Here is a 23,013-nt window from a genome sequence, read left to right as displayed (position 1 = left end):
GTTGACCGTGTCTCCCATGTTTTTCCTCTACAAACCAAGGCTGTCCTAAAACTGGCAGTATTTGGTCTGTATTTAATATCAGTTTTTGTGATCCAAAACCAGGAGTGGGTGATAAAGACAGAGGTGCAAGTTATTATGTTAATATCATAATTTACCTCTAATTGTTCCACTCCTTGTTTTGGCTTACAAATACTGATATAAAACACTGGCCACATACTACTAGTAATGGCAGCCATGTTGCTTTATTGGTAAGCTTTTTGACGTCATTGCGTCATGATTCTCTTCTCCTGTATCCATTGGACACAAGCTGAAGAGACAATCACTGTCACACTATCTATAGTCATCAAGTCAGGTGTCAGAAATAATGAAATCATGATAAACATATACAGGCTCATGAATTCACTATTTCTGACACCTGTGCATGTGAGCATAGATATGTAGTGTGTGACCACCATTGTAACTCAAGTTGTGTGTAATATAAGAAGAGAAAATGGTGGTTATACAAGGCAGTTCTCTACTCAACAGGTCAGGTGTCATAACTAATGAGTTTTTTGACACCTGACCTATTCAGTAGAAGTCTGCACTGTGTTTCCACCATTTTCTCTTCAGACTGGCACACTAAGCACAGACCAAAAGAGATTATGGAGATACATGTAATATTTTTTGGGCCACCTCATATCTGTATACTAAAGACACATAAAGCTGCAGTCTTTTTATTTTTAACTATAGGAGATATGATGCGGCCCAAAAAATTAGTGTGTGGCGAAGTTTCATGGCGCACGGTGTGTGTTGCCGGCGGCAGAAGACACAATAAACCAAACATAATTGTGGCAAACCAAACTTTTTTAATTTTGTTAACAACTGGAAAGAAATTATTTTTTACTGCGCTTGTGGTAGAGTGATGTAAACGGGGGGTGTGAAGTACTGAGGCCTGGCTAACCATGGACGATGCAGAGGTGGCAGGAGAAGGGGCAATGAAACTAGAAGGGTCTGGAAGTTCGGGGATGGGGCTTGACACATGAGAGGCTTCAGACGCACTGGAAGGGTGAGACAAAGCTGACATTAGACACATTGGGAGGTGAAGGGGGAGGAATGCTAAGAGTCCTCGGTTTTTGTTTTTGTTGTGTTTTCTTTTTTGTTTGCCTGGTTGTGGGAGGTCTTGGTGGGCTCATATGGCGTGGCGTGGTGGTGGGTGACCTGTCAGGGTCCGGCTGCACTGTGTCAGAGTCCATAGTGCTCGTAGAGCGTGCAGCCATGCCAGAGTCCATAGTGCTCGTAGAGCGTGCAGCCATGCCAGAGTCCATAGTGCTCGTAGAGCGTGCAGCCATGCCAGAGTCCATAGTGCTCGTAGAGCGTGCAGCCATGCCAGAGTCCATAGTGCTCGTAGAGCGTGCAGCCATGCCAGAGTCCATAGTGCTCGTAGAGCGTGCAGCCATGCCAGAGTCCTGCTGCATCGTGGAGGAGGCGGTACGGAAGGCCATGCCAGGGTCCTGCTGCATCGTGGAGGAGGCGGTACGGAAGGCCATGCCAGGGTCCTGCTGCATCGTGGAGGAGGCGGTACGGAAGGCCATGCCAGGGTCCTGCTGCATCGTGGAGGAGGCGGTACGGAAGGCCATGCCAGGGTCCTGCTGCATCGTGGAGGAGGCGGTACGGAAGGCCATGCCAGGGTCCTGCTGCATCGTGGAGGAGGCGGTACGGAAGGCCATGCCAGGGTCCTGCTGCATCGTGGAGGAGGCGGTACGGAAGGCCATGCCAGGGTCCTGCTGCATCGTGGAGGTGGCGGTGCGGAAGGCCATGCTAGGGTCCTGCTGCAACGTGGAGGAGGCTGTACGGAAGGCCATGCCGGGGTCCTGCTGCATCGTGGAGGAGGCGGTACGGAATGCCATGCCGGGGTCCTGCTGCATCGTGGAGGAGGCGGTACGGAAGGCCATGCCAGGGTCCTGCATCGTGGTGTCAGTGGAGGAGGTCCAAGCAGGAGCAGCGGATGTCATGGTGGTGGCGGTGGGATGTCCATCTGCACTCGGCATGGTGGTGGTACTGTAGTGGTGTCCGGCTGTGGAAGGAATTGAGGTGGCCGTGCAGTGGGATGCAGCAGAGGTCGACATCAACCGTGACAGTGAAGGCACAGGTGGATATGCTGCCACTGTCTGCTGAAAATACCGACTCTGCTGCATAGCCTGCACGTAAGCAGCATTGCAGGCCTGCATGACACTCAGCTGGAGATCAGGAGTAAGGTGTTCCGACATGCCCTGCTCAATTTGATTAAAAAAATGATGTGCTGGCCTCGAGATCAGCTTTCACTTGATCAAGGCTTTTGCTGACCTCCTGGATACGTGCATTTAAGAGGTTATGCGAAGCATCCATTCGGTCACCCAAAGCCTTGATCGCATCGTGTAAAACGGAGCTCAAGTGCAAAAACTCGGGCATGAGTGACCTGTCCGAAGCCCTCTGCCGCTGCCGGGATGAGCCCAAAAAAAAGGGGGCAGTGGAAGAGGACTGCGAAAGGGGAAGACCTGATGGACCAGCTCCCTGGTCTCCAGTTAGTGTGGAAGGCCCACTTGCTGCTGCGCTGCTGGATGGCTGGGACGGGTCCGTGGCTGTCTGATTAAGGACCGCTCCAGAACCTGGGCCGACAGTCGTGCTGTATGTGCTGTGAAAAAAGGAAAAAGAAAATTAATATCAAAAACTTACCAGACGCAAAATCCTGTGGAATTTAAAATGACAGATTATGGCAATACAATACAACCTAATGCACGTGATAAATACTTACGTTCTCTGGGCAAGGACCGGTCTTAAGAATGACAGTACTCAATGGTATTTGTAGCGTCTGATCCTTGCTCCTGAATCACTGGGAACACGGCTCTCTTGACGCAGGTCCTTGTTGAAGCGGTCCTTCATCGAACGCCAACTTGTTTTGACTTTGGCCACTGTTAAAAGAAAAAAAAAATGGTCAGAAAATGGACTTTTGGCCGTGCTCACACAACTGTGTGTGATGAGAGAAACTTGTGAGAGTTTCTTTCATCACACACAGTCGAGTGAGCACGACCAAGGTCTCTGCGGCTTCACACTGCAGTGCAATACTTACCAAATGCAGCTCGGACCCATGTCGGGGCGCTGTCCCAGCCATCCCACATCGCTTGGGCCACCTCATTCCATAACCGCCGGATCGTGATGTTGTTCGAGTGCAGTGGATCCCGGGTGTCCCACAACGGGACTTGCTCCTGGACCAGGGTGATAAGGAGGTCATTTTCTATTAAGTCATCCTCCCGTTGTGAAACCTAAAAATTAAAGAAAGTCATTAAAGTTTGCTCAATTTACATAAGGATAAGAAAGAAAAAAGATGCTGAGAAATGGCATGAATAGGAAAGTCAACATGCAAAAGGATTCCAGTAGAAAAAAGTAAAGAAATAAGAGTGGAAAGAAAGGAAGATTCAAGGATAATACACTGAGGACAGTCAGCCTTGTATACGTACCCGCTGCCGCCTTTCCACCGGACCTTGACGCCGCTGCTCCTGCCCTGTCTCAGCTGCAGTAGAAGAGCTCTAAAAAACAGAAAAAATCAAATTGTCACATGTGTCGATGTGACAGTGAATACTTGCCAATCTGACGAGGCAAGTACTCACCTCACTGAGGACATGCTCCACTTCCGACTGTCCTGGTCGAAACTCCTCACCAGATGAAGAATCTGAAGAAGACATTCTGATGCATGTAGAAAGAAAGAAATGGCAGAAATTAGGACATGTAGAGACAGAAAATAGAAAATAAAGGCATTGGCTAGGATATACTCACATTGTTCAGGGTCTTGTTTTCCTCCAAGATGTAGCCTGTCTGTGTCTCGTCTGCTTCAGTCTGGTGAGAAGTGACCTGCAACTGTCCACACCCTCCCTTTTATCACCTTGATGGTGGGGGGTGGCTTATCAGTGTCTAGACATGTTTTTCTCAATTGAAACGCATGCGTTCAAAAACGCAACCAAACGCATGTGCTAAAAAACGCATGCGTTTACGTAGACAGCAATGCGTTTTTTGGTCGCAATCCTTGCGCAATCGACCACATGTGTTTCCTGGCGGCAAATAGACGCCACCAGAAATTACTACATGTTGCATTTCCGCGCCAAGCCGCAAACGAGACGACGCATGCGTCGTCAAACGCTAACAAAAAACGCATGCGTTTTTAATGTTAAATATAGGAAAACACGACGCATGCGTTTACATGCGGTAGAAACGCTGCGGCAACAAACGCAAATGTGAAACCAGCCTTACACTGGTAACTTCCCCCTCATGTATAATAAGCTCTAGAAGCAGAGTTATCATCCATGCAACGCCCCCCCCTAGACTGGAACAGCTCATTTACATATAAGAAAAGCATGAGTTTTTCTCTGGAATAAGACATCATCATATTGCAGATATCAAAGTATAATTGTATTCAGCTTCCTATGACCTACATGTCCATATAGACAGCTTAGGAGGGATGATTCTAGTGACAGAGTCACTTTAAAAGCTGGTTTGGGTTTTGTTCTTGTTTTTCCTGTGACAGTATACTGTTTGCATATCTTTTATTATTTTTCTGATTTATGTCGGGTACTTTTTTTTTTTATTGTAATTTCTGTTATTTCCTGTAGGAGTGGGTTGGTCAAGTTGAAATAAGTGCCCTTTCTTTAATGTTCAGGTAGGTGATGTCATTTCCTCTTCTTATATGTGCAGTAAAGATTTAGAGCCAACCTGTCAGCAGGATGTCGCTAAGTAAACTACAGGTATTGTCAGGTTGGCAGTGTGAAGAAATCCATCTTGTGGTTCTTGTGTTATTAGTGTTATAAGTTTTCAGTTAATGAGATGCCCATGCTCCGGGACGGGCGTTTTAGCGTAAAACATCCATTGCTGCATTCGGTTTGATCAACTAGCATCTAATGGCAGGTTCGCTTTACGCACAATTACTACTTATTTGGAGCCCCAGAGGATCCTGTAAGCATAATGGTTTTGAGGTCTATGGAAAAATTCCACATTTCCTTTGAAGTTAAATGTGTTTTTACAATGGTGTTCCATTTTCTTAGAAATGTCATATACTGGACATCTTGTCTTACCACACGCATTTTGTTTCAGTAATGGGTAAAATATCTTGTGTTAGCTGTTAAACCTTATAGCTTTTCTGCTTTTTATTCTTTAGCAAAGATTTTATCATTTATCAAGAACCTAATGCCCCTCCTGCTCGTGTCACTGATAATGGCTTTTCTGATAAGGTTGGTTGAATTTTTAAACAATTATAATACACGGTTCATTATGCAATTGATTTATTAGCTAATGATTGATATTTGTTGGGCAAACCCACATTTCCATTCTTTTATGATTATACAGAAGAAGAAAAAAGAGCGAATATAAAAATAATCCTAGATGAAATATTACAATAATTACCAAATATTTATATCTCCAGGTTATACAGCGGCAATCAGATGAGTATAATGTGCGTCTGACTCATAATGCAGCGTTAGGCCTCAGTCCTAATTCTAGTAGCTTGCATTGCTGCCATTCTAATATCAAGACCTGTTTACCTGTAGCCAATGATCCTTACTGGCGGCTTACAGCGGCCAACCGGTAGCGGTACCAGGACAGTCAGCCAGCTACTTGGTTCCATCCGATTAATAGTTTAGACAGGCAGATTGCCCTAAAGATGCGTGCTGAGCGATCTGCAGTAGACCATTCTGTGTGCATAGGCTGCCATTGCTCTAGGTCCCGTTTACAAAGGACAACGTGCTGCCGAGATGTTTTGGGCAAACCAAAAGATCATTTCGCCTGACGTTTTTAAAAGCGATCTGTAATTCTTCATTGAAAGGATGTTGCATATGTTTTTTTTTTCTTTTAGATTTTGCTTTGTTTTTCTAATGGAAATCATTACGACATCGTATACCCTGCACGTTTTGCGGAGAGTGCCGCTCTGTGCCAATGTAAGTAGATAAATCTAAAACAGTGGTGCAAGACTTAGAGGGGTTTCCCCATGGTGGCTCGAGATCCCCATTCCAATGATTAGTGGGGCCCCGGCGATTCAACCTATGATCACCTATGCTGTAACGTCATTAAAGAGATGAAAAAGCATAAAAGTCCTGTATTATGATTGGATGGTGTGCATTACTTATTCAGTTCTTTATACTTTTACAGCGAATGCAGATTAATTTACTTTTTCCCGTCTCCCATGACAGCACACCTGAGAGAGGGATCCGCCCAGTCAGGACAGGAAACCTACTGAAATAAAAGGGCGGTACCTCTCCCTCGCTTCAGTTGGGTTTCCTGTCCTGATGGGAACCCCTTGTGCTGAAGAACGGCGGTTCGATTTTATTAATAGAAGATCTTCTTACCCGCTCCTGTCCCGGCACTGGAAGCACAGGCAGGGCGCCTGTATGTCGGCCTTCAGGAAGCGGTAGCGCCGTTCGCAGATCCCATAGGGCTCTTGCGCACGTGCGGGCGTCGGTCCGGCACAGTCCGGACTCCTGGGGCCGGTCTCTGTCCGCCACGCCGCTCTCTCCCCCTCAGCTGGGCCACTTCCGGGTGCGCGGCTGACGTTTCGCGCAAGGTACGCTGGGAGTGGGCGTGCCCGCGTGACGTCAGACCGGCGCGCCGGATCCAAGATGGCGGCGCCCATGCAAAGAACGCCGGTAACGCCACAGGCTACCCGGCGGTATCCAGGGGGAGGAAAAAGAGCGCAACGGTCACCGGAAGAGGTGGGAGCACGAGTACCCTTTATTAAGGGAGAAATAACGCTGGAACAACGCTCATTTCCATGCAGCTATCCAGACATGGAGGATCGTATGGAACTCCAGCAGCAGCAGCAGCCTTTACAGCAGCAGCAGCAGCAGCGTGAGCCCCTTTCAAGTGATACGCCTGCTCACCAGCGTACCAAAAAAGATAGCCGCTCGAGTGCAAGGAGTGGCAAACGCCCTGGTCGGTCGTCTCAGGATTCTACCCCCAGGAGAATCGTCCAACGTGCTCCTAGTCCGCCTCAGATTCCGGTACCGTTTGTGGTCAGCGGGTGGTGAGTGATCTACGTGAATGTCACCCTGGTGGTAATAGGCTACATTTTCTGTTTACTTGGCAGGCGCCGAGGAAGGCTAGCTCCAAGACCAGGAATAAGGAATGTGCCCTCTGTAGAGCTCCGTTGGCAGTCCAGTGGCAAAAAAGTCTTTGCATAGATTGTATTCAAAAAACCATCCAGGAAGAAACCCCTGACTTTGCCTCTAGTCTTAGGGCAATTATTAGAGCTGAAGTAGAAGGCTCTGTTAAAGCGGCCCTTAAGAAAAAGGGTAGTAGAGACCCAGAACCGGTTTCCGCGTCGGAGGTTTCTCATTCTGAAGAGGAATATCAGGAGGATCCGTTATCTCCCTGCTCCTCCGCCTCTAAGTCCCCTGGCTCTTCCTCAGACAGTGATATTGGGGGGCGTCCATGCTTTCTTACCGAGAACATGGACAAACTGGTTAAAGCCGTTAGAACTTCTATGGGCCTAAAAGACGAGAAAACAACCAAATCCCTGGAGGACATTATGTTCGGAGGGTTGGAGGAAAAAAGAAAACGTACGTTTCCCGTTAACTCCAAAATAAAAGCCCTTATTGAAAAGGAATGGAAAAAGCCGGAAAAATCGGGTAATCTGCCCTCGGCTTCTAAAAGACGTTACCCCTTTGAGGAAAAAGATTCAGAGACTTGGGATAAAGTACCTAAGATAGATGGCACAGTAGCAAAATCCTCTAAAAAACTATCCCTTCCTTTAGAGGACTCTGGGGTATTAAGGGACCCCTTAGATAAAAAGGCGGACGGTTTCTTAAGACACACCTGGGAAGCAACCGCAGGCGCACTGAAACCGGCAATTGCAGGAACCTGTGTGTCTCGTTCCCTTATTGTCTGGTTACAGCAAATAGAGGAGCAGTTGACATCTAAAGCCCCAAGAGACGAAATTTTATCTAATGTGACTATGGCTAAAGGGGCAGCCGCCTTTATAGCAGATTCATCAGCAGATTCCGTAAGGCTGGCGGCCAGAGCTGCAGGTTTATCCAATGCAGCTAGGCGTGCTCTCTGGTTAAAGGGGTGCCCGGGAGACCTGCCCTCAAAAAATAGACTCTGTTCTATACCATGTGATGGCCATTTCCTCTTCGGTAAAAAGTTGGAGGACATTCTGGAAAAAGCCGGTGACAGGAAAAAAGGTTTTCCTCGCTTTCCAGTGGACTTTAGAAGGCCTTATTTTCGGAGGGGCAAATTTAGTAGGGGCCGCCCCCCGGGAGACAGAAGGGGCTGGGACTCCAGAGACAAAAGGGGATCTGGATATATGTTTAAAGGTCCCTCAACTTCAACTAAAAAGCCCTCCCAATGACGCCAGGCCAGTAGGGGGGAGGCTTTCATCTTTTTTCCCAGCATGGGTAAACATCTCCCCCTCTCATTGGGCTCTGATGGTGGTCAAAGACGGCCTAAAAATAGATTTTGTTTATCCACCGCGACGGACTTTTATTTCAACACCCCAAAGAAAAACCCCGGAAGAGCAGCTAGCCTTGGAAACAGAGGTACTAGAGCTGGTTTCAAAACGTGTTCTGGTAGAAGTCCCGTGGGAGGAACAGGGAAAAGGTTTTTATTCCCCTCTTTTTTTGATAAAAAAACCAGACGGGTCTTTAAGAACTATCGTCAATCTAAAAAACCTCAATCAATCGGTAAAAAACTGTTCCTTCAAAATGGAGTCTATAAATACAGCGATAAAACTCCTGTTCCCACAGTGCTTCATGGCAGCTATCGATTTAAAAGACGCCTATTATCACGTCCCAATTCATCAAGATTTTCAAAAATTCCTAAGGGTAGCGGTTTATGTCCAAGGTTGTCTCAGGCACTATCAGTACGCTGCCCTCCCGTTCGGCCTGTCAATAGCGCCAAGAATTTTTACCAAGCTGATGTCAGAGGTCATGTCCTTCCTCCGCTCACGGGACGTGGTAATTGTTCCATATCTGGACGACTTCCTGATAATAGGGAACTCAGCGGCGCACTGCCGGTCACAAATAGAAGAGGTTACGACGACACTAGAATTGCTGGGGTGGAAAATAAATCTTGCCAAATCAAGGTTGACGCCGGAGCCGGTTCAGTCCTTTTTAGGCCTGGTTCTGGACTCCGAGCGTCAGCTTTGTCTTCTACCAGAAAACAAGTTGGTCAAAATCCAAAATCTGGTGGAATCAGCAATTCAACACCCTGTAATGACTTTGAGAAAAGCAATGTCCTTGCTGGGCTCTCTGACGTCCTGTATACCCGCAGTAAGATGGGCTCAATTCCATCTAAGATTATTACAGTGGGAGGTCCTGTCGGCGCAAAAACTGTTAAAAGGGCGTTTAGAGGGCAAACTGTGTCTTTCATTGGGGGTAACGGATTCCCTAAAATGGTGGACCATAAGAAATCATTTAACATCTGGGGTCCAGTGGGTAACTCCGATAGAACAGGTCATCACCACAGACGCAAGCGGTACAGGATGGGGAGCTCATTTAGGGACTCTTTCAGTTCAGGGATCTTGGTCCCATCTAGAGTCTCAACAGGCGTCAAATTTAAGGGAATTAGGGGCCGTAGAAAGAGCTGTGAAACACTTCCTTCCCATCATTCAGGGCCACCATACCAGGGTCATGTCGGACAATCGCGCAGTGGTGGCATATATCAACCACCAAGGGGGGACGAGATCCCCTTCCCTAATGAAGTCAGCGTCTGTCCTCCTACAAATAGCAGAGCACCACCTGCTATCCCTCTCTGCTCTTCACATAAGGGGAATCGAGAATTCGAGAGCAGACTACCTAAGTCGCAAGACACTGAGGCAGGGGGAGTGGTCTTTAAATCCCCGGGTCTTTCAAGAGATAGTGCAGGCCTGGGGCTTACCTGTGATAGATTTGTTTGCCACCCTAATCAACAGGAAGGTAGACAGGTTCTGTTCACTAGACCCGAGGGAGAATCCCTTCGCAGTAGATGCCCTGCAGATTCAATGGGATTTCAGTCTCGCGTATGTGTTTCCACCAATAGCAATGATACCAGCAGTAGTGAGGAAAATCAGGATGGAGCAAGCGAGAGTAATATTGATTGCTCCATTTTGGCCGAAAAGACCTTGGTTCTCCCTCCTGAGACAAATGTCTATAACCGATCCGTGGATCCTACCAGAGATTCCGGACCTTCTAACCCAGGGCCCAATATGCCACTCTCAGGTGAAGGGCTTCCATCTTGCAGCCTGGAATTTGAGAGGGCATTACTGAGTAGGCGGGGGTTTTCGCCAGGGTTAGTTTCCACCTTATTAAAAAGTAGAAAACCAGTAACATCTAGAATTTACGGTAGAACGTGGAAAAAGTTTCTGGATTTTTCGGGGCAACCTTTGGGGGACAAGGCTCCTGTGGGTACCATCTTAGAATTTTTACAAGCGGGTTTACAACTGGGGTTGGCAACCAATACACTCAAGGTCCAGGTGTCGGCATTAGGTGCCTTATACAATTGCAATCTTGCCTCCAATAGATGGGTGTCCCGCTTTATTAAATCCTGTAGTAGGTCTAGACCGATAAAAATTCAGAGACTTCCCCCGTGGGATTTAAATCTGGTATTAAATGCTCTAACCAATAGTCCATTTGAACCCCTGCAGGAATCATCATTAAAGATACTCACTCTTAAAACGGTACTCCTGGTTGCGTTAACATCAGCCCGTAGGGTGAGTGATTTACAGGCCCTGTCCGTCTCCCCTCCTTACACGCAAATTTTTGATGACAGGGTAGTACTCAGACCAGATCCGGCATACCTTCCAAAGGTCGTACTTAAATTTCATAGAAGTCAAGAGATTGTGTTGCCCTCCTTTTGTAATAATCCTAGGAACCCAGGGGAGGCAAAATTTCATACACTGGATGTGAGGAGGGCTATTGTGCAGTACATATCCTTGACAAATCAGTGGAGAAAAGATCAATCCCTTTTCATAGCCTTCCAGGGTAGTAGGAAAGGATATGGGGTATCCAAGTGTACTATTGCCAGGTGGATTAGGGAGGCTATTTCCTTATCCTATGCTTCCTGTGGCGCCCCGATCCCTGATGGCATCAAGGCTCACTCCACCAGGGCCGTGTCTACTTCCTGGGCTGAAAAAGCAGAGGTATCGATAGATCAAATTTGTAAAGCCGCTACCTGGTCCTCTCCGTCTACCTTCTTTAGACACTACCGGCTAGATCTATCCTCCTCGTCTGACCTTACCTTTGGTAGAAGGGTGCTGCAAGCGGTGGTCCCTCCCTAAGGTGTTCTTTCTCCAAAAATCTCTCAGGTGTGCTGTCATGGGAGACGGGAAAACACCAAGGTTACTTACCGGTAGCCGGTTTTTCCGGAGCCCATGACAGCACCTGTATATTCCCTCCCTTCTTTTTCACCCTTTGGTGCGCACTTTTTAGCTGGGTGTATTTTGTTATATTTATAATGTGGTGATGGATTACCATGTACTAACCAAAAGGGCCTCTCATGCTCTGGAAAACCAACTGAAGCGAGGGAGAGGTACCGCCCTTTTATTTCAGTAGGTTTCCTGTCCTGACTGGGCGGATCCCTCTCTCAGGTGTGCTGTCATGGGCTCCGGAAAAACCGGCTACCGGTAAGTAACCTTGGTGTATTTCTCAACTAATCTGTTTTGCATCTTTTTTTTTTTTTTTTTTTAGCTATCATTTACGAGTTGCTCTATGAAAAGGTATTGGGGCTTTCTGTTACAAAAGAAGTGTTAAAAGCGGATACTTTTGATTCAAAGCCTGAAGAAGAGGATTTCATCAGTGGAGCTTCGGGGTCTGATGAGGAAAATAAAGTTGCTGGGTAATTATAAGCAATGTGTAAATTGACTGCAAAATTGAATTGGGAATATTTTAAATAGTTATTACCAAGATAGTAAGAAAATGCCTAAGAAAGTTGAGCTCTCGAATATTTCACTTCAGTTCCATAAACAGTGAAAGGAGTAGAAGTTAATCATGAGCATTGCCACTCCATTCAAGACAGGGCTCTGCAGAGCCTCGTTCTCAGGATCACTGGGGGTCCCAGCTGTCAAACGCCCAGCACTCAGTAGGTTACCTTATAGCTACAGGAAAGGGGATAATTTACTGATGACTGGAAATAACCCTTTAAATAAGTTCTACAAATGTAATTAAATAAAAGTATGTGACTTAGACATTACCGAAAGTGGTGGCACCCTTGAAATTGTAACAGAAAATTATTTCTCCCAGAAAATTATTGAAATTACACATGTTTTGGTATACTGATGTTTCTTCCTTTGTGTGTATTTGAACACAAAAAAAAAAAAAACAGAAGAAAAAAAGGCAAATTGGACATACTTTAATACTAAACCCCAAAAATGGTCTGGACACAATTGTTGGCACCTTTCCAAAAATTCTCGTTCAAACTCAACTGTGGCAAGTAACAAGTGTGGGCAATATGAAGGTCATACCTGGAGCCAGATAAAAGGGGAGAAGTTGACTCAATCTTTGCATTGTCTGTGTGTACCACACTAAGCTAACATGAAAAATATCAACAATCTCAAGGTTACACGTCCCCTCTCCAGAGATCTTGATGTTTCTTTGTCCATGGTGCACAAAATAATGAAGAAGTTAACAGCTCATGGCACTGGCCATAATCTTCCTGGATGTGGATGGCAGAGAAAAATTGATGAAAGGCTGCAATGCAGTATAGTCCAGATGGCGGGTGAGCAGCCCCAATCAAGTTTCAAAGAAATTCAAGTGGTCCTGCAGGCTCAGGGTGGATCAATGTCAGCGAAAACGATCAGTCAACATTTGATTGATATGAAACTCAGTGCCAGGAGGACCCCACTCCTGACACAGAGACATATAAAAGCTAGACTGCAGTTTGCCAAAATTTATGTGAGTAAGCCAAAATCCTTCTGTGAAAGCGTCTTGTGGACAGATGAGACCAAGATAGTTTTTTGGTAAAACACATAATTCCGCTGTTTACTGAAAACAGAATGAGGCCTACAAAGAAAGGAACACAGTACTTACAGTGAAATATGGTGGAGGTTCAAAGATGTTTTGGTGGTGTTCTGCTGCCACCATCACTGGGGTGCCTTGACTGTGTAAAGAATCATGAACTCTGAAGATTACTAAAGGATTTTGGGTCACAATGTAGTACCCAGTGTCAGAAAACGGAGTTTGTGTCTTAGGTCATGCGTCTTCCAGTAGGACAGTGACCTCAACATACTTCAAGAAGTACCTAGAAATGGATGCAAAGCGCTGGAGAGTTCTGAAGTGGTCAGCAATGAGTCTTGCTCTAAATCTCATTGGAAAGCTGTGGAAAGATCTTAAAATTGCTGTTGGGAGAAGGCACCCTTCAAATATGAGCGACCTGGAGCTGTTTGCAACAGAAGAGTGGTCCAAAATGTTTAGGCTTTAGGGTATAATTATGTCCAATTTGCCTATTTTTCTATTTTTTTTTTTTGTGGTCCAATATACACAGTGGAAATAAACATGTAACTGCAATAATTTTCTGTGAGAAATATTTCATTTTCTCCTTCGCCTCATTGGGGGACACAGACCGTGGGTGTTATGCTGCTTGCCACTAGGAGGACACTAAGTGATACAAAGAAAGTTAGCTCCTCCCCTGCATTATACACCCTCCTGCTGGCTCTCAGCTAACTAGTTCTTGCTTAGTGTCTGTAGGAGGCACTTAGGTCTGTTTTCAGACCCCAACATTTTTTTTATTTTTATTTTCTGTAAATTATTTTTTAATTAACGGAGTGAAGGGAGCAACGGATTCCTTTCTAGGGTCCGCTCTCCCCCGAACCATCAACAGGCAAGCACGGCGAGCATACCTCCTCGTACCTTTCCTGCGACGACTGGGGCACGCCTAATCTACGCTAGGGCGACGGTTGCTATATGGTCCCGTATATACCTCTTATGTGCATCTCCCGGGCTCCTCCGCAATTAAGCCCTTACCTGTTGGCGTTATGTAGTTCCCACAGTAGCCGTAAGTCCCCTGCGGCAGGCACAGCCATAAGTCCCCTGCGGCAGGCAGATATGAAGATGGACAGAGGCTCTCCATCCCCCGGACAAGGGAGGATCGATTGAGCTTATTCCCTCGCAATAGAGGCTGCATCTCTGCTCGGTGGTGGTGAGTAGTTTCCTTCCTCACGCTGCCTGCGTGGAAGGTGCGGTCCTGGTCCCCGGGGAGAGGTGCCGCTGGCTGGTACGCCAGCGGCAATCATTCGTCGCGACCCGCCAACGCACTCCACCGGCAGGCTCCATAAATTTAGTCCCCGGCGTTTTCAGCCAGACTAGGCCGCAGTTGAAATCCCGCCAACCGCCGGAGCCCCGCCCAGCTCACTTAAGGGGCGACGGTTCCTTCACGGTCCCGATCTCCCCACACCAGCAGCAGGCGACCACATGGAGTATCGCCTCCATGTATCCTCTCCTGGAGCCAGTCCTAATGCCGGACAACTGTCCCTGTCCACCCGGACTGAACTCCGTGGATGTACAGAGGCCCCTCTCTATGGTGTCCGAGCAGTCCCCACTGTCCCACCACTGTGAAAGCGGATGGCACATGGAGGCAGACGGTTCCTCTCCACCTCCCTAACAAAAGGGATGATGGATTGAGGTTTATCCCTCTATCCCTACACCGTCCACGCAGCAATACCCGACATCCGCGGCGGCTCCATGCCAGGACGCGCACCGATGGTGAGTGGATCCTGCCAGCGATGGGCTTCGGCAGCGGGATATTCACATGCTGACAGGCAGCCTCAGCTTCCCTGTGGCCCACCTCCCTGAGGTAACGCTCCAGCCGGCTACAAAATTTAGCCCCCGGCTTCGGCCGATGTGTAGGCCGCACCCCGGAAGCTCACTGTGGTGCCCTAAGGCGGCTCTGCCCGTTTTCCTGGTGCTTTTCGCCTGGCACGGAAGCGCTCAATTTTCTCGTCCACTGCAACGCCCCTCACTTCTACACTGGCGCCGGCTGCAGAAATTTAGGCCCCGGCTTGGGCCTATTCATGGAGGTCTCGAGGCTCTGCCCACGTCGTGCCTGTGGCTCCGCCCCCCGAATTGGCGCTTCTCGCTCTCTGCGAGTTTTTTATCTAAAGGCGCATGACCAGTATTCCCTGGTCTTAAAGGCACATGACCAGTATTCCTGGTCTTAAAGGCACATGACCAGTATTCCCTGGTCTTAAAGGCACATGACCAATCCGAAGCCGGTCATAAATGAGGAGCCCTCCACCGCTGATCCCAGTTTATCCCAGTGTAACTAGTTCACTCAGTGGACTTCGTCACTGCCGCAATCCATGGTTTTTCTGACCAAGAAATTGAATCCCTCTGTGATCCCTCCGTGGCTCAGAGTGCTCGCAGGACCGATATACATGGTCCCTCTCCTACATGGGATCCGTCGGCTAGCAGGGGCCGCGAGTATTCTAGAAACGTACAGGCATCTACAAAACGGAAGTTTTCATTTCATGATCTCTCTCCAAGGATTTGCTGACAACAAGACAGAACATGGATCGGATATTGCCTTGGTCCTGGACTTGCCAGAGCTTCAGTAAAGGATGACTCGCCTATTTATATCATCATCCAATCTCTGTACATTGACGAGGACTCCGGTCCTGCTGTAGACTACACAGTGTCCCTCATAAAGAGACTAAACTCCCTCGTAGAGCGTTTGCCATCCAGTCCGGATATGTGATTCACTGGACAGAAGCCTCTACGTGGGATGCCATGCCTGGTCTGATTTTTAAGGGCGACGGGCCCTTTAAAGGGCACCGGTCTCCCCACACCATCAACAGACGGGCACACGGAGTGCCGCCTCCAGGTATCTTCTTCTGCATCCAAGCCTAACGCCAAGACAACCTGTCCTGTCCACCCGGAGACCTGAACTCTGTGGATGTACAGAGGCACCCTTTTCGGGCATCTCAGCACCCCCCTCTGCATCACCACTATTTAACAGAAGATGCAAGAAGGCGGATGATCCCTCTCCACTTCCCTGTTAAGAGGATGGTGAATCGAGGGTTCCTAATTTTTAACTCTGCAATGACCTGTTGGATGCAGCCGCGCATTCTGCCACTTGGCAGATTAACCGGGTACAATCTCCTGTGGTTTACCTACCAGTATTCCTGCCTGATGTGTCATCAATTAAAAATGCCACGGTCTGTCAAATAGCAAATCTGGTTTGTTCCGTTTTGCGGCTTCGGGTCCGACCCTCTACCCTCCCTTGCCGCCGCATGGATTGCTAGAGCAACGGTCTCCTGGCTGGAGACCCTAACTACTTTGATTCACACCAGTAACCCTTTCCTGAGGACAGTACAGCTGGTCAATCAAATCTTTTGAGCGGGAGACTAACAAAGGATCGTACGTTCCTACAGCCCCGACCAGCAGTGAAAGGGTTGTCCAGGACAGTCAAGATTTAAGGGATCTTGGTTCCAAAAAGGGGAACGAGAAGTAGGACCGATCCCGGACCTCAAACTTCTAACAACCTTTCACAAGGTTCTTCTTCTTCGAATGGAGTTCCTCCGCTCAGCCATTACTTCAACAGAAAAAGGTGCAATTTCTGGCATCCATCGACATTCGGGATGCTTATCCTCTTCAAAAATTCCTTCGCTTTTCCATTTGTGAACAGCATTTAAGTCACGACCTTGTCCTTCGGCCTTGCTACCACACCCAGAGTGTTCGCAAGGGTCATGGCGGCTGTCATGTTCCTCTTGCACCCTAGAGGCGTGGTCGTCCCGCCCTGTTTGGCCGACTGTCTACCTGCCCTTCCAGGACTACGCTAAGTCGTCTATATCACTTGCGATACTCTCTCACCTGGGCTGGTGGCTAGACTTAGACAACTTCTCATTTCCAGCCCAGCAGATATCCTTTTTGAGGATGATCCGGTACTCTTCCAGAAGGGTGGTAATTCTCCCTCCAGACAAGGTCATGGTCCTTCAACAGGGAGCTCGCGCATTGATCACTCATCCCCCTCATTTCATTCGATTTGCTGGGAGGGTTCTGAGGAAAAATGGAGACGACAATGGAAGCAATTTCCTTCGCTCCGCTCATTTTCAGCAAGTCAAACAGACTTTCAGACGATAGTCTTTGAGCTCCTTCATCCAGGGCTTTTCTCCCGGTTGAGTGGTTACTAGTAACTACCAATGCCAGTCCTTTTCTCCCGATCATTGCTCTGGAGACCCGAACGGTAGTCCTACAGTAGGTCCACTGCCTTCTGGCGGGTCAACCCATCTGAATTCAATTGGATAATGCCACAGCTGTGCCATACGTCAATCATCTAGCAGGTACCCACGTTCAGGCGCCATGGCCGAGATACCTCACATTCTCTGATGGGCCGAGATCTATCACTCGGTGATCTCTGCAGTACATATCCCAGGAGTATAACTCTGGGCGGCGAATATATTCAGCCGTCAGGGTTTCGCCTCAAATAAGTGGGAACTTCACCTGGAAGTCTTCCATCAGACCTGCCTTCACTGGAGCTCTCCAGTTGTAGTTCGGATGGCGTCCAGACTGATCGCCTGTGTACTCGAGTTCATGGTTCGGCCTCGAGATCCAAGAGCCATTGCACTTCATGCTCTGGTTCTTCCGTGGTACCAGTTTCCACAACTCCCCTTCCACTACTTCCGAAAGCTTTTCAGAAGCAGAAAGGGCCCCAGTGATCCTCGGAAATCTGCACTGACCACGGCAATTTTTGCTGGCGGAGCTGGTAGCTTTCTGCATTTCTGCAACAAAACTTCAAGTAGGGACCTTCTCGCAGGAAGTTTTCACATGTAGTTCTTCCCTATCTTCCCTATCGCATACCGTTAGATCATTGGGACCTTAATGGTCCTAGGAGTATTACAGTAGACTCCTTTTTTGATCCGGACAGACCTTACTATTAGGGAAGGTCGCCCCTTTTTTTCTCTGCGATATCGTCATCCTGACGAGTCTTCGGTGCTAACGGGTCCTTTCAGACTTTTTTCCCTTATTTCCTTCAAGGCAAGGTTGTCCTCAGGCCATCCCGTCCTTTGTTACCAAGGTGGTATTGTATTACCACTGTTATGAGGGCATAGTTCTCCCCTCATCTCTTTCGGCACCAGTCCACAAAATGGAATGAGTTCCCCATATTCCGGACGAAGCGAGTGCTCTGAGTAGGTACGTCTCGAGGATGGCGTCCTTCCGAAGGTTGGACACTGTATCTTGGGTTTCTTGACGGTAAGAGGAAGGCTTCCTGACGTTTACAGGAAGGGTTTAGCCGTCTTCATCGGCCATTTAACCTGGTGTATTCCTTTCACCATCCAGGAGTCCTTCCGTGTTAGATGCCAGCCTATCTCCCTGTCTATCGTGGGTTCTAGGCACCAAGCGTCGACAAGAAACGCCTGCAAGCTTGCGGATTCATCCAGTCCGCATGCATTCTTGAAGCATTATAATTCCCAGACTTCCACAGATGTGAGTCTGGGCTGGCGGACTCTGCAGGCCGCGGTGGCGCACTTGTAAGTAGCGGTTACACAGGGCCTGCTCTGATGTTGTCCCCACCCAGGGACTGCTTTGGTACGTCCCACGGTCTGTGTCCCCCAATGAAGTGAAGGAGAAAGAGGGATTTTTGTGTACTCACCGTAAAATCCTTTTCTCCGAGCCAATCATTGGGGGACACAGCTCCCACCCTGGTATTAGCTTATGCTTGTTTTTATAATCTGATATGCTATACTCTCATATATAATATGACATACTGTAAGCTAATATGTTGTTACTGATCTCCTACTGCTTTTTGCACCGAACTGGTTAGCTGAGAGCCAGCAGGAGGGTGTATACTGCAGGGGAGGAGCTAACTTTGTATCACTTAGTGTCCTCCTAGTGGCAAACAGCTTAACACCCACGGGCTGTGTCCCCCAATGACTGGCTCGGAGAAAAGGATTTTACGGTGAGTACACAAAATCCCTCTTTCTGGATCAATTTCAAGGGTGCCAACACTTTCGATCATGACTGTATTCCATCTTAGTGGAAATTGTATCGACTTATTATATAGTGAAGCACCTTCCCCTTACTGTACATAAGTTAATGTAAAAATATATGTGTGTATGTGTTCATGAGTAAAAAAGACCCCAAACAAACAACATATTAGATTTTCAAAAGCCACACTGCAAATAGTGGGATTACTGTAATTCTATAAATCTACAATTCCTGACAATCCAGGTTTAACCACTCACAGTAAAATGAGTCACCCTGCTTGTCTAAACTGTGGCACGGCCTGACCGTGGAGGTTGGCAACCTATAGATAACCGCAAATGCCTAACCCCCCCCCCCCCCGCTCCCCGTTGGCTGACCCTAGAACACCCTATAATGTTTTAATACCCATAATGAAGGAGAAATTATTTCTATACATAGGATAGAAAAAAAATTTAAATTTGTCCTCAGTGTTTTTAAAGTTAACCTGTCATCAGAAAAAACGCTATTAACCTGCAGATATGGGGTTAATCTGTAAACTTTATTCTCCCCTACAGCATTCCAGTTGCAGTCACGGGGCAGCGCTGACACTGGTTCAGTCACCGCTCTAAGTATACATAGTGGCAGCCGTAACCGCGCCCCCGGCATTAAGCTATGTGCCATGTTGCAGAAATGCTGCGGAAATGTCCGCAGCATTTTCGCAACTCCCTGCCGGGGGTAAAACGCATGCAGAATTCGCATGCATTTTCCTGCATAACACAAGCGTTTTGCAAGCGTTTTTAGCTTGCAGAATGCTTGCGTTTTACAAGCGATTTGAAGCGTCCCTTGGAAAAGTGATTGACAGGTTGGTCACACTTGTCAAGCATAGTGCTTGACAAGTGTGACCAACTTTTTGCTATTGATGCTGCCTATGCAGCATCAATAGTAAAAGAATTTTAAAGATAATAAAAAAAATATGGTTATTCTCACCTTCTGACGGCCCCTGATCTCCTCAGCAGGGCTCTCGGTACGTTCCTTTCCCAGGGATGCTTTGCGCGTAGGACCTTTGTTACGTCATGGTCGTGTGACCACGACGTCATTCCAGGTCTTTCGTGCAATGCATCCCTGGGAATGGAAGCCGCCGCATGCACCGCTGAGAGGCAGGAGGACTCTGGGGGCCATCAGAAGCTAAAGGGAACCTGTCATCCCCAAGATCGAAGGTGAGCTAAGCCCACCGGCATCAGGGGCTTATCTACAGCATTCTGTAATGCTGTAGATAAGCCCCCGATGTATCCTGAAAGATGAGAAAAAGAGGTTAGATTATACTCACCTGGGTGGGCGGTCCAATCCGGTGGGCGTCGCGGTCCAGGGCCTCCCATCTTCTTACGATAAAGTCCTCTTCTTGTCTTCATGCTGCGGCGCAGGCGTACTTTGTCTGCCCTGTTGAGGGCAGAGTTAAGTACTGCAGTGTGCAGGCGCCGGGCCTCTCTGACCTTTCCCGGCGCCTGCGCACTGCAGTACTTTGCTCTGCCCTTAACAGGGCAGACAAAGTACGCTTGCGTCGGAGCCGCAGCGTGAAGACAAGAAGAGGACGTCATCGTAAGAAGATGCGAGGCGCTGTACCGGACCGCGACACCCATCGGACCGGACCGCCCCTGGGTGAGTATAATCTAACCTCTTTTTCTCATTTTTCAGGTTGCATTGGGGGCTTATCTACAGCATTCCAGAATGCTGTAGATAAGCCCCTGATGCCGGTGGGCTTAGCTCACCTTCGATTTTGGGGGTGACAGGTTCCCTTTAAGTATATCCATATTTTTTATTTTAATTCTTTTTTTTTTTTTTTACAGAAATATGTTTCCCAAGGGCCTAGAAGAGAGTCTCCTCTCCTCCAGACCTGGGTACCAGCTGCACATGAAGCCTCACTTTACGCATGGTGGGAATAGCTACATGCGTAAAGTGAGCGTTCAATGCAATCCTATGGCTGCGGAACAGCCGCGATTTCGCAGAAATAATGAACATGCTGCAGATTTTACCACTATGCTATTCTGCAGCGGGAAAATCTGCAGCATGGATACAGCAACTGCGGAATCCCATAGGATTGCATGAGAATGCGTTTTTATGCGTTTCTGCTGCGGCAAAAAACGCGGCATAAACGCAATGTGGGCACACAGCCTTAGAGCCGGCTGTCAGTCAGGGCTGGGGCGGTTACAGCCTCCGCTCTGTATTCTCAGTAACTGAACCAGCGGCGCCCCTGTTACTGAAACGGGAGCATTATAACACTATTGACATGCAGATTTAACCTATATCTGCAGCTTTATAGCGTTTACCTGGTGACAGGATCCCTTTAATGGCTAACTTTCTGTATACCAAGAATAATAAGGCCCCTTCACACATCAGTTTTTTGCCATCAGTCGCAGTCGTCGAATTTTGAAAAAAACTGATCCGGCGACTGAGGCCGCCAGATCCATTTTTTTCTCATAGACTTGTATTATGCTAGTTTCACATTTGCGAACAAGGGCTTTGCGGAGGGCTGCGTGGTTCCTCCGTTAAGCCCCACCTAGTGCCGCGCCTCTCCAGCTCTACCTACTTCGGCCTGCGTACCCTATCTTTAACATTGGGTACGCAGGCCATGCGGCTGTATGTGGATGCCTCCGCATGCGTCGTTTTGATGCTGCGCCGACCGCAGCAAAATGCAACATGTTTAGTTCGACGCAGGTTGGCTCAGCGTCAAAACGACGCATGCAGAAACATCCGCATGGCCTGCATACCCAATGTTAAAGATAGGGTACACAGGACGCATATTAACGTAGGCGGAGCTGAAGGAAGAGGTGCGGCAGTGGGCGAGGCTTAACGGAGAAACTACGCAGCCCTCCGCAAAGCCCTCGTCCACAAATGTGGAACCAGCCTTAGCGATGGATTGTGACAGATGGCCTCACGTTTCATCCGTTTTTCGCCGGATCCGTCGAAAATTGTAAATATAACTGCACAAAATTTTGAAATAAACATTTCTGACATGCAAAATCAAAACCCCAAAAAAATTAGTGACCAATATAGCCACCTTTCTTTATGATGACACTCAACAACCTTCCATCCATAGATTCTGTCAGTTGCTTGATCTGTTTGCGGTCAACATTGCGTGCAGCAGCCACCACAGCCTCCCAGACACTGTTCCGAGAGCTGTACTGTTTTCCCTCCCTGTAGATCTCACATTTTATGAGACCACAGGTTCTCTATGGGGTTCAGATCAGGTGAACAAGGGGGCCATGTCATTATGTTTTCTTCTTTGAGACCTTCACTGGCCAGCACGCTGTGGAGTAGTTGGAGGCATGTGATGGAGCTTTGTCCTGCATGAAAATCATGTTTTTCTTGAACGATACCGACTTCTTCCTGTACCACTGCTTGAAGAAGTTGTCTTCCAGAAACTGGCAGTAGGTCTGGGGGTTGAGCTTCACTCCATCCTCAACCCGAAAAGGTCCCACAAGTTCATCTTTGATGATACCAGCCCATACCAGTACCCCACCTCCACCTTGCTGGCGTCTGAGTCGGAGTGGAGCTCTCTGCCCTTTACTGATCCAGCCTCTGGCCCATCAAGAGTCCCCACTCTTTTCATCAGTCCATAAAACCTTTGAAAAGTCAGTCTTAAAATATTTCTTGGCCCAGTCTTGACGTTTTATCTTATGTTTCTTGTTCAAAGGTGGTGGTTTTTCAGCCTTCCTTACCTTGGCCATGTCCCTGAGTATCGCTCACCTTGTGCTTTTTGTTACTCCAGTAACGTTGCAGCTCTGAAATATGGCAAAACTGGTGGCAAATGGCATCTTGGCAGCTTCACGCTTGATTTTCCTCAATTCATGGACAGTTATTTTGCGCCTTTTTTGCCCAACACCCTTCTTGCGACCCTGTTGGCTATTTGCCATGAAACACTTGATTGTCCGGTGATCATGCTTCAAAAGTTTGGCAATTTCAAGACTGCAAGACATCTCACAATTTGGACTTTTCAGAGCCCGTGAAATCTCTCTTCTGACCCATTTTACCGAAGGCAAGGAAGTTGCCTAATAATTAAGCACACCTTATATAGGGTTTTGATGTCATTAGACAACATCCCTCCTCACTACAGAGATGCACATCACCTGATTTACTTAATTGGTAGTTGGCT

General features: G+C 47.7%; 1 protein-coding gene across 1 annotated transcript in view; it reads left to right on the top strand.

Moving 5' to 3' along the window:
* Positions 1 to 23,013, top strand: part of OTUD4 (OTU deubiquitinase 4) — a 120,387-nt gene that overhangs the window by 38,999 nt on the left and 58,375 nt on the right. Inside the window, exons 4-7 of the mRNA XM_077279276.1 lie at positions 4,620 to 4,666; positions 5,162 to 5,234; positions 5,855 to 5,936; positions 11,658 to 11,805. Coding sequence (XP_077135391.1) covers positions 4,620 to 4,666; positions 5,162 to 5,234; positions 5,855 to 5,936; positions 11,658 to 11,805 — 350 coding nt within the window. The remainder of the gene's footprint in view (positions 1 to 4,619; positions 4,667 to 5,161; positions 5,235 to 5,854; positions 5,937 to 11,657; positions 11,806 to 23,013) is intronic.

This window comes from Ranitomeya variabilis, chromosome 1, assembly GCF_051348905.1.
Source record: "Ranitomeya variabilis isolate aRanVar5 chromosome 1, aRanVar5.hap1, whole genome shotgun sequence".
NCBI classification, from domain to species: Eukaryota; Metazoa; Chordata; class Amphibia; order Anura; family Dendrobatidae; genus Ranitomeya; species Ranitomeya variabilis.
Note: the sequence above shows the minus strand (reverse complement) of the source record. Positions and strands in the feature narration are given on the sequence as shown.